The sequence below is a fragment of the Diabrotica undecimpunctata genome, chromosome 7 (assembly GCF_040954645.1).
Source record: "Diabrotica undecimpunctata isolate CICGRU chromosome 7, icDiaUnde3, whole genome shotgun sequence".
Lineage (NCBI taxonomy): Eukaryota > Metazoa > Arthropoda > Insecta > Coleoptera > Chrysomelidae > Diabrotica > Diabrotica undecimpunctata.
The window spans coordinates 129,145,237-129,157,761 of NC_092809.1; the positions used below are offsets into that span (position 1 = coordinate 129,145,237).

The 12,525-nt window shown below is 30.3% G+C and overlaps 2 protein-coding genes across 3 annotated transcripts in view; one reads left to right on the forward strand and one right to left on the reverse strand.

The window, feature by feature from the left end:
• EMC4 (ER membrane protein complex subunit 4) overlaps positions 1-12,525 on the forward strand; it is a 359,992-nt gene that overhangs the window by 292,158 nt on the left and 55,309 nt on the right. The window lies entirely within an intron of this gene.
• The window catches only part of LOC140445807 (CKLF-like MARVEL transmembrane domain-containing protein 4), a 58,026-nt gene continuing 48,546 nt past the window's right edge, over positions 3,046-12,525 (reverse strand). Inside the window, exons 4-5 of one of the 2 annotated variants that reach the window (XR_011951444.1) lie at positions 5,140-11,139; positions 3,046-4,174 (exon numbers count right to left, since the gene is read on the reverse strand). Coding sequence is in view for 1 of the 2 variants with exons in the window: in XM_072538160.1 (XP_072394261.1) it covers positions 11,002-11,139 (138 nt within the window). In the remaining variant the exon portion in view is untranslated. Of the gene's footprint in view, positions 11,140-12,525 lie in introns of both variants that reach the window. The other variant, XM_072538160.1, reaches the window with a different exon arrangement.

Below are 12,525 nucleotides of genomic sequence, written 5' to 3' on the forward strand. Positions count from 1 at the left end.
TTAATAATAATTTGAAAATACTTCATGAAAAAGAAACATCTCAGCCAACGAACATAGATAAAAAATGGCGATAACAGGTCCTGCGAAGAAAATTCTGACTAAAGAAAAACCAAAAATAAAGCAAAGGTGGATGACTGATAAGATCCTTCTTCTCATGGACAATCTGAGAATAATGAAAGGAAAAAACGAACAAAGGTATAAACAAATACAGAAAGAAATCAGAATAGCAAAAGAAGATTTTTATAAAAGAAAATGTGAAGAAATAGAGCAATTGCAGGCAAAACATGATATTTTTAATGTACATAAAAAAGTGAAAGAACTTGTAGGTACACAAAAACGTAAGCAGCCAAATACCCTGTATAATGTAAACGGAAACATAATAACAGAACTAGAAGAACAGTTGAAAACGTGGAAAAACTATATTGAAGAACTCTGTGCAGATGATAGACAACAATCTGAGCTAAGTAACATACAAGGAGACGAAGGTCCAGAAATAACGGAAGAGGAAGTAATGTACGCACTAAAAAGAATGAAAAATGGTAAAGCCCCAGGTCCAGATGAAATACCAACGGAAATCCTTAAACTAATAGAAAAAGACTCGATTCACATTTTAGTTGAACTTTTCAATAGCATTTATACATCAGGAAAAATACCACAAGAATGGCTTTTATCCACCTTTGTTATACCAAAAAAGATAAATGCCAAACAATGTAGTGATTACCGTACAATCAGTCTGATGAGCCATGTACTGAAAATTATACACTCTAGAGTACACAGAAAACTGGAAATGGACATCAATAATACCCAGTTTGGATTCCAAAATGGACTTGGAACAAGAGAGGCGTTGTTTGCACTGAACGTTATGTCTCAAAGATATCTTGACATAAATCAAGATGTATTCATGTGTTTCATAGATTACAACAAGGCCTTTGATAAAGTGCGGCATGATCACCTAATCAGACTCCTGACAGAAAAGAATTTAGATAAACGAGACATCCGACTAATAGCAAATATGTACTACAATCAGAAAGCAGTAGTGAGAGTAGAGAATAATACCACTGAAGAAATTGAAATAAAGCGAGGTGTGAGACAAGGGTGTATACTGTCACCTACTGTAGATCTTTCTGGTTCTGTGCTATGACTCCTTGGTCGTCAGCGAAATGAAGCTTAGATAGTGTTCTTTCGTAGTTTAATGGTATACCCATTCCAGAACATGATCTCCTCCATTTATTCAGTGCCAAACTCAGGTAGATTTTGAAGAGTGTTGGAGATAGACTGCAGCCTTGCCTTGGTCCCTTATTTACCCTAAATTGTTTTGGAGAACTGGTTGTATTACTTTTACATGTCTAATAATAATAAATGAGCTTTCCAGTACTTGCCATAGTCTACACGGGGATATTGGATCATAAGCTTTCACAAGGTTAAGTCCACAAATAATAGATGAGTTGGTGTATCCCTAGTCATTCTTTTTTCATTTAATTTAATTTAATCAAGTGGTTCACATTCGTTTTCGATTAGGGTTTTCATAACTTTTCCATTACATAACAATCTTCTGATCTAGTTATTCATTATACTGAAGCAAAACCTTTTAAATGTAAAGCTTGTTTCAAACGATTCACACTAGAGCTTAGAATCAATATTCATATTTAAGAAAAGCATTTAAAATGTACTTCAAACGATTCATGCTGGAGAATAGAATCAATATTCATACTCAATGAAGAAAAACCTTATAAATCTGAAATTTGTTATACATTGAACTTTAACAAAAGTTGACAATGATTGTACTGGAGCAAACCCTTTTAAATGTAAGGCGTGTTTTAAACGATTCACACTGGAGATTAGAATTAATAAACATATTCAATAAAAGCATTTAAAATGTGCTCCAAACGATTCATGCTGGAGAATAGAATCAAGGAACCGAAGACTTGCTTCGACTGATGATTCCACTTCCTCGCATTTTTGTTGCCATGTTTGGATTTTATGTCTTATAATCATTCTTTTACAATTTCTTTGTTGATTGCGGTATTGGTTTTTGTCGTCAACTTCTTGATAGGTAAGCCATTTGTGATACGATTGCTTTATCTGTTTCTGTTGTTCTAGTTCACGACTCCATAACATGCTCTTATTTTAAGGGTGGAATTAAATAGGTAGGTACACATAAGAAATGAAAAATATCAAATATTTTTTGGAAAAAACTTTATTAGAAAAATGTAAATTATAGATTCATGTAACATGATATTTTTAGTGGTCCTATTGAAATTTTACCAAAGTTATACGGATTATCATATAACGTGATATTTCTAGTGGTCCTATTGAATTTTTATCAAAGTTATACATATTATCTAACAATCGGGATGTAAATATTCCAAAATTTAATTTCGTATTAAAAGTTATTCGTTGTATAAGCATTCTTTGAATATTTTAACCAATACTAAATACTACCATCCGAAAAATGCACTATAATAAAATAATTTCAATTCATAATACAAATTAGACAATTATTTTTTTGATATTGTCCATTAATACGTATCTATCAGCTCTACAACGTTTGTTAAGGGTTTTAATCTCATAATTTTTCAATATCATTTACGTCAAATCTTTAATAAGTTATGTATTTAAAAGATGGTGGAAAAGAGGTCAGTAAACTATCTACTAAATGCACTGGATAATTTAAATAAAGTTCACCTTACAGCATAAGTAAAAATGTACTTACATCAAACAAACTCATAGGTAATTTGTAAAGTGAAGCATAATTAGTGTAGGAAAATCTGTATTGTTAAAATAAAGTTGCCAATATAATACGATCAAAAATACCGTAATAATAAAAACTTGTAAGGGTATTTGTATTGGTTAAAAAGTTATAACACTAAAAATAAATGGTTTTATAAGAACTACCCATCAAAAGTTCCCAAAATATATTATCTAGTTCTCCTAGCCTGTCTTAGTAATAAGTACTGCAAACCATTTTATAATTCCATATACAAAACGCTAAATGAAAGTAGATATGTCAACAAGTATGATATTAGAGCTATTTCATCCAAGGGAATCAAGTGTGTATCCAAATGTGTAGCAAGTTTTTTCTAATATAGAAAATTCTATATTCTAAATAAAATTTAATACTGATATTACAACGACTTAATGGTGTTTTATCCGTGGTATGGAATTATTTCCTCTTGGTGTTTTATCTGCTCCTACAGCAGATGCGGTCAAAGGCAATGAGTGTGTACGATCACAAAACACCTGCTACACCTACGCACCTTAACTAGTAGGAGAAGCTAATCTAAATGATTTTTGTACGTTTCTTCTAATCGTATATTAGTACAAAATAAAAATTCGTATCTCATAAGTAAACTCAACTTAATGCTAACAGTAGATAACAAAAACTGTTGGCAAGTCTTATCACTTAACTTAAGCCTTTGCTTAACATAAGTATACGAAATAAAACGTAAAAATAATTTTTGTTTAAGAAATTTCGTATAAAAATTATATGTCGCAAAGCTATTACGCGAGGATAAAACAATCACAGCAACAATACTGCTGAGAAATCATGTTCTATTATTAGGACAAGTTTTACCCTCGATATATAATAAAAAGTTACACACTGGAGAAAAACCTTAAAGGTGTTCCACGTGGTTCAAACGATTCGCAGTGGAGATTAGAATAAATATTCATATTCAAGAAAAGCATTTAAAATGTGCTCCAAACGATTCATGTTGGAGAATAGAATCACTACTCATATTTAATGGAGAAAAACCTTACAAATGTGAAATTTATTACAAATTGAACTTTAACAAAAGTTACCAATGGTTGGACTGGAGAAAAACGTTTTAAATGTAAAACGTGTTTCAACGATTTACACTGGAGATTATAATCACTATTCATGTTCAAGAAAAACATTTAACATGTTCTCCCAACGGTTCATGCTGGAGAATATAATCAATATTCATATTCAATGGAGAAAAACCTTACAAATGTGAAATTTGTTACACACTGAACTTTAACAAAAGTTACCAATGGTTGGACTGGAGAAAAACCTTTTAAATGTAAACCGTGTTTCAACGATTTACGCTGGAGATTATAATCACTGTTCATATTCAAGAAAAGCATTTAAAATGTTCTCCGAACGGTTCATGCTGGAGAATATAATCAATATTCATATTCAATGGAGAAAAACCTTACAAATGTGAAATTTGTTACAAATTGAACTTTAACAAAAGTTACCAATGGTTGGACTGGAGAAAAACGTTTTAAATGTAAACCGTGTTTCAACAATTCACACTGGAGATTATAATCACTGTTCATATTCAAGAAAAGCATTTAAAATGTTCTCCCAAGGGTTCATGCTGGACAATATAATCAATATTCATATTCAATGGAGAAAAACCTTACAAATATGAAATTTGTTACAGATTCAACTTTAACAAAAGTTACGAATGATTGGACTTGAGAAAAACCTTTTAAATGTAAAACGTGTTTCAACGATTCACACTGGAAATTATAATCACTATTCATGTTCAAGAAAAACATTTAAAATGTTCTCCAAACGGTTCATGCTAGAGAAATAATCAATATTCATATTCAATGGAGAAAAACCTTACAAATGTGAAATTTGTTCCACACTGAACTTTAACAAAAGTTACCAATGGTTGGACTGGATTAAATATAAAAAGTGTTTCAACGATTCACACTGGAGATTATAATCACTATTCATGATCAAGAAAAACATTTAAAATGTTCTCCCAACGGTTCATGCTGGAGAATATAATCAATATTCATATTCAATGGAGAAAAACCTTATAAATGTGAAATTTGTTACACGTTGAACTTTAACAAAAGTTGACCAATGGTTGGATTGGAGAAAAACCTTTTAAATGTAAAACTTGATTCAACGATTCACACTGGAGATTCGAATCAATATTCATAATCAAGAAAGCATTTAAAATGTGCTAAAAACGATTTATGTTGGAGAATCGAATCACTACTCATATTTAATGGAGAAAAACCTTAAAAATGTGAAATTTATTACAAATTGAACTTTAACAAAAGTTGACTAATAGTTGAACTGGAGAAAAACCTTTTAAATGTAAAACGTGTTTCTAACGATTCACGATTCAATATTCATATTCAATGAAGAAAAACCTTACAAATGTTCTCCATATGGTTCACGCTGGAGAACAGAATCAATAATCGTATTCAATGGGGAAAAACCTTACAAATGTGAAATTTTTTTACAAATTGAACTTTTCAAACACGTTGATGGATGAAAAGTAACTTTGGGAAACGGTATATAGACAGAAAAATATGATTAACATTTTGCCACCATATACCAATCGTGCAAACCGGCAAATCGTAAGACGGGGGACAACTTCCGCCATTAGTTTTTATCTATCTGTTGCAGTTTGGACTACACTAATCCACACACAAACGGAATAAATTTTTTGTAATATTTTATTTTGGTTCAATATAACCTACTGTTACCACAGTGTAGATATATTGCAATGAAACCTTAAGTATGAAAGTTGTTTCAAGCAGTTTTTTAAATACTTGTAAATCCGCGGACGGACTTGTTCTTTCATAATTTTAATTTTATTTATAATAAAATATGACATGTTTTTCATATTTTATTTTTATCCAATACCATCTACATTACCACATCGCAGATATATTGCAATGAAAGTGTGAAATTTGCTTCAAGCAGTTTTTTAAATACTTGTAAATCCGCGGACGGACTTTTTCTTTCATAATTTTATTTTTATCCAATACCATCTACATTACCACATCGCAGATATATTGCAATGAAAGTGTGAAATTTGCTTCGAGCAGTTTTTTAAATACTTGTAAATCCGCGGACGGACTTTTTTCATAATTTTATTTATAATAAAATATGACATTTTTTTCATATTTTATTTTTATCCAATACCATCTACATTACCACATAGCAGATATATTGCAATGAAAGTGTGAAATTTGCTTCGAGAAGTTTTTTAAATACTTGTAAATCCGCGGACGGATTTTTTTTCATAATTTTAATTATATTTATAATAAAATATGACATTTTTTTCATATTTTATTTTTATCCAATACCATATACATTACCACATCGCAGATATATTGCAATGAAAGTGTGAAATTTACTTCGAGCAGTTTTTTAAATACTTGTAAATCCACGGACGGACTTTTTTTCATAATTTTAATTTTATTTATAATAAAATATGACATTTTTTCATATTTTATTTTTATCCAATACCATCTACATTACCACATCGCAGATATATTGCAATGAAAGTGTGAAATTTGCTTCGAGCAGTTTTTTAAATACTTGTAAATCCGCGGACGGACTTTTTCTTTCATAATTTTAATTTTATTTATACTAAAATATGACATTTTTTTCATATTTTATTTTTATCCAATACCATCTACATTACCACATCGCAGATATATTGCAATAAAAGTGTGAAATTTGTTTTAAGCAGTTTTTTAAATACTTGTAAATCCGCGGACGGACGAAAACAGACAAAACGGTACAAACCAAGAGGAAATATTTTTTTATATTCTATTTTGATCCAATATCATCTACATTACCTCAGTGTAGATATATTGCAATATGAAATAGTGAAATTTGTTTCGAGCAGTTTTCTAAATACTAGTAAATCCTCCGAAGGACACAGACAAACGGCACAAACCAAAACGAACTATTTTTTTTTTATTCAATATTATCTACGTTACCACAGAGCAGATATATTGCAATAAACCGTTAAATGTGAAATTTGTTTTAAGCAATTTTTTAGATACTTGGAAAATATTGTGTTCTAGAGCTTTCAAAGTTGTCATGGCATAAAATATATTTTTTGTTTAAAATATATATATTGGTTATCGTAAAATGAAACCTACTTTCAATTTAGCGTTTTTTACAAACAAACAAACTAGACTTGGCTTCTGAACTATACTTAAAATTTAATTTTTCTAATCTAGGCGGTTCTAATTGTATAATAAAATAATAGTATATACAAACCAATTTGATATTAACAAAAATATATTACTGGCCTTTAGTAATTAATAACCTTCATATTTATACCAAAAATAAATATAATCCAGAAAGCAGTACATATGATATTAGTTATGAAAATTCTGCACCATGTGAAAACAACTAATTTAACGATGGAATATTGTTAAAACTTTCATACAGTGTGGTTTAAGAGCAAAAATCATCTAAATAGAGTTAATATGGTTAAAATTAATTCCCTCACTTGTCATAAGGATAGGTGTTGTTAGTTGTTACTACTACACGGAATGATGGATCACTAACAAGTGAAGGTTATTACCAGATAAAAGAAATGTTTGAGGAGAAAATGTGTATTATTCACATCTTATGTTCTATTAAGAACTTAATTAAGTAAAAAATAAAACGAGACTGAAGTTTGTAATGAATGTTGTTCCCCATTGGCTGGGCAACACATACTATTACCCAAATTAAATCTAAAACTGCAACTTTTTAAATTTTAATTCCTGGAATCATACTTTCTTTTTCTTTTTTGAAGATAAGTGTAAACGCTCTCACCAAGATATTATAGTCAGCTTACAATGCAAATAATTTTACAATTAACTGGGTAACCTTTCTCTGGTCTGATTAATATGGTCCTTCGAGCCGGATAGCTGAAATATATCCCGCTCGAAGGACCATTTTATGTTTGTGAAAATTAAGAGGCCTGTTATTTGACATAGCGTGTCGATTGAAGTGACATGACATGCTTATAAAATCTCCTACATGTAATAATAACTCTACTTAATTAGGTATTTCTTTTAAATTATCGTTAAAGTAGACGAACTATTGCAAAACAGCAAAACGTTACGTGATTATCAATATTGCAAAATATTTCTGTATTGCAAAATTAATAATCCGTTGAACATGTATGTTTTTTTTTTGTAAAAACTTGTGATTAATTGTAAATTAGATTATTATTCTAAAGATAAGACGAATAAACAGTTTTTAATTCAAGTAACGGCATTATTGTTACTCTCATGTGAAATCCTAGTAAGACATGTGAGGTCGACACTTACAATAAACGTCCTTCAACCTATTCGACAACAATTCCAAGGTAAAGATAGCAGGATATCTAAGTGAGATCCTGTATCGACAAACTTCAGTTTTAATTGAAAATGCGTTATACTTAAAAAGTAATTATATACATATAAAAATATACATAAAAGTATATACACAAATATACAAAGTATAAATGCAGTCAACATGCACAGTGACTTCAACTTGTTTTATATAATTGCATTAAAGTATTTTTCACATGATGTCAGAATTTATTAATAAAGTTTATTCTTTAAAATACAAAATACTTTTATAAAGTGCTTTATCCTCATTATAAACATCAATACAGTGATCCTTAACAGTAAACATTTAGAATATATCAACAATAAATTATATAACAAGTGCTTATACTTGAGGCATGCGTGGTAATAACCCAATCACTTGTATATTTCTCCTACTTTATCTTATATTATGTTAAATGCTCTCGCATAGGTATCATTCCAATTTAAATGTGAAAGTATACTTGGTTCAAATGATAAAAGAAGTGAAGGCATCCAAGTTTGTTCTTCAGTGAATGATTTTTTAATATCCAAATATTTTCGGTCGACGCGAATGAAAGAAGTACCTTTGCATATAGCGACGTTTAAATTATTCTCTGACTAGCGTGTGACTCACTAATGAACTGACGAATAAACGACTCACTTCGATGTGAAGCTCCCAGCGCACTGGGCCATTGAGTCGACCTTGAAAAAGGAAGATCAGTGTCTAAAATTGACATGAACCTTTAGGAATCGGACTGAATGGAGAAATAAGATAAGAAAGTCCAAGTTCATCTAGGGCGGTAGCATAAATGATTATAATGTAGATAATAAGTATACTAGTACTGTGTTCATTTTTTTAAGTGATTTGAGCTATTCCACTACACAAACTCATAATAAAATTTGTTGTAACCGATATATACATATACCAAATAACTTCTTTTTTAAATATAGTACAAAATCTACAGTTGACAATCTGTCCAGTCTTAAACCGTTTTAAATTTGACGATAAAATTTAAACTACTTGTATAAAAAATTATGTTATCTGCTAAATGTACATAGCACTTACATAAGGTACATTAGGGTCGTAAAAGATTTATTTATTAACGTGTTCTTGAATATATAAGCCACTATTGGTACTTTCAGTAATCATTATACAACATATAATATGCAAAAAAATATACAGATTATCTAAAAACATTTGTAAATCAACAAAAATGCAATCTTTTTTGAGAATGCCTCTCGATATTTTGAGAAAAGCAGAATTAAAGTACACAATGTCATGAACAAGATTGTCGCTCTATTTTTGCAGGTAAAAGAACGTTTTCTGTGCCCGTTCAGCACAAATCCAGATCCCAATTTATTATACACAGGACAAATTTTTTCATGTTTCATTGGTTTAGGCTGTTTTAGATACACATGATTTTTCCAGTTTGTCTTTTAGAAACACAGTGTTATTTCTCACTTGTCAAATCCCATGACATATCCTAAATATTTAACAATGTTAATTAGGTAGTTGTGTTTTCATCGATCACGTTGGCTTCTTGGTTTTCTCACTTAAAATCAATTTTTGGTACTGATAAGTAACTTTTACCTGCTCTATTAGCAGTACAAGATGCAACAATCGTAGAGTGTTCATTATATACTTTCCAAATAACAAGAATTTTAAAAAGTTTACCATTTGAAGTACTTCTACATTTAGCTTACGATTTTGTACATATATTTGTTTAATTTTGTACTTTAATCCTTCATTTCTCTTCATTTACTAGCAATATAAGTAAAACTCGATATAAAAAATTATAACAGACCAGCTTTTAGCTTGTCATAACTACTAGAATATAATAAAGTAAATGATATTTTGCAAGATTTTTGTTGAAGTAATCGTTTTTCAAACATAACACCAGTTTAGTCTGTACAATAATTTATGGAGCTTTCGATTTCAACTTAAAATTAAAATAAAAACTTTATCATAAGCTTTTATCAAGATTTAACATGTAAAATACCGTAAAGTACATCTAGAAAGTGCAAAGAGTTAGCTTAAACATGTTGTTTAAGTGGACAAGTGATTTGTAAATAATCAGCAAAATTCTTCAAATTGGGATCAAAAATATATAAAAAGGTTTAAGAAACTAAAAAGGAAATTAAAATCAGTGTATCAGTTACGGGAATGTGCAGTATATACATCATTTCAGATTTCTAAACAAAAAATAGTAACCAAGTTTGCTGCAGCTTGCTTTAGTAATTTTTGTAACATATATAGTAAAAAATAAAAACACACACCCTTGAACTAATATAACTAAAAGAAACTTAGATATGCATAAATATTGACATGATCAGAAAATCACAAAGAGTAATAAAAAGAAATATATAGCCTCTAAAGAATCAATCTAAAGAGTTATTATAATTTAAGATACAGTAAAATAATTGGAAGAGGAACTTCACAGTACAAATAATTAAATAGTTGGAAAGTAAAAATAATTTATTGAAGATGCAGATACAAACAGAAAAGACTGATATTACAATCAAGTTGTTCACATTACTTAACCTATACGCCGGGACTTTCGTGTTTTTAGCTTAGTGCGCATGACACACAGGTACATTAGCAGATGTCTGCACCGAATGGGTTAAAAAGGTAATGAAAAAATTAAGATATTTCCTTTATCATCGAAAATTGTAAATATTGCTTTCTTGATACTTTGTAGATGTACTTTCTCGTATTTTAACACACAATAACAAAAAAAGTAGCATTATTATAAACCTGCCATTCTATAAAAAAAAAATACCCACCTTGTTACCTCTAAGTTAAATTAATCCGAGACTTACTTGCTTACACTTTGAGTATTACTCTAATTTGTGGGTGTTAGGTGTAGGTATTGAAGATTAGTGAGACTGTGAAAATTGGTGATCAACAATAAATGATTAGATTTAATATGCTGGACTAGTTACAGTTGTCGTTTGCCGGCTGACTACTCTTTCTCCTTGAGCAAGTTGGCCACTTTGGATGGCCCTAAACTTCACGAAAGCGTCGATTCCGTACGCTATCATGCCGAGGAAACCGAAGAACTAGAACAAAATAAAATAAGTTAGCTTTGAAGGCAATAATATTCAACAGTTCTGAGTTACTTATGATAAATAATCTGTTACCTTTGATTGAAGGGACATACTTAATAAAAGTTGATGAATACTGAATCAAAAAGGACTTTATTATAAGTAGAGTATAGTAAAGGTTTATGTTAGTAAAAGTGTAGTAGAGAGCAGTGGCGAACTATGGCTAAAGCGTGACCTTATTCATTCATTCATTCATTCAAAAGACAGAAGACTTTATTTAAGTCTAGGTTAAGGTCTAACTAAAAAAACCCTACTATTCAAAACTGTTTACAGAAAAGTTCCCAAATCTCTTCATAAATAAGCCAAGAACAGCCAAACCTTTCTACGCAAGGATTAGAAGCTACTGAACTCAATTAAACTACACGTTCCCAGAATGCTTTCCCTCCCAATCGTCCTCAATTCCGCCATAGATAATATAGAACCCTCGTGCCTAAAACGCCTCATTTCTTCCGACAAACATTCAACAAACCCACAGTTAATCAAATCCGCATTCAATGATATGCTTCACAACTACAAGGATTATAGGCATATATACACAGATGCATCTCAATCAAATGAAGGTACTGGTGCTGCAGTCATAACCCCAACATCGACAAATAAATACAAACTCCCTTCAGAGGACTCAATTTACTCTGCTGAACTATATGCTCTATACCAGGCCACCCTTGCTGCCATCGCATTCAATAATATCAATTTTATTATACTCTCAGGACCGATTGTTCGAACGCTAATCACAACTTGATTGTAATCAAATATTAAATTACAATCAAATACGTCACAGCAGCTGTCAAAATTATTAAAAATTGCTTAATATTATCATTATTGATTTGTAGATAAAAACATGAAATTAACATCAGAAAGAGTTTAATTATGGTTTATTTTAAATTAAACCGTAAAATAATAAAATTAAATAAAATAAATCAGTCAACATAACCTCAAAATGTGACGTACATTTTAATTAAATATTTTATTACAATTAAGTTTTGACTAGCGTTCGAACAATCGGCCCTCAGATTCTTTAAGTTCCATACAGTCAATCCAATATGTCTATCCAACTAATCCTTTGGTCATCAAGATAAAACAAGAAGTTGATACCGCTCAACTGAATGGAAAAATATTATATTCTTCTGGATACCATCCCATATTGGAATTCAAGGAAATGAAGAGGCAGACAATGCTGCAAAAAAAGCTGCAACTAGTGATAGTGTGGAGTGTACTGAAACATTTACGAGTCAAAACTGCGGTCAAACGTAAAGTGCGATATATGTGGGAAGAAAAGTGGAAAGTGTCATCGGCCAAGCTACGCGATAGTAAAAAATCGATAAAACCCTGGCCCACATT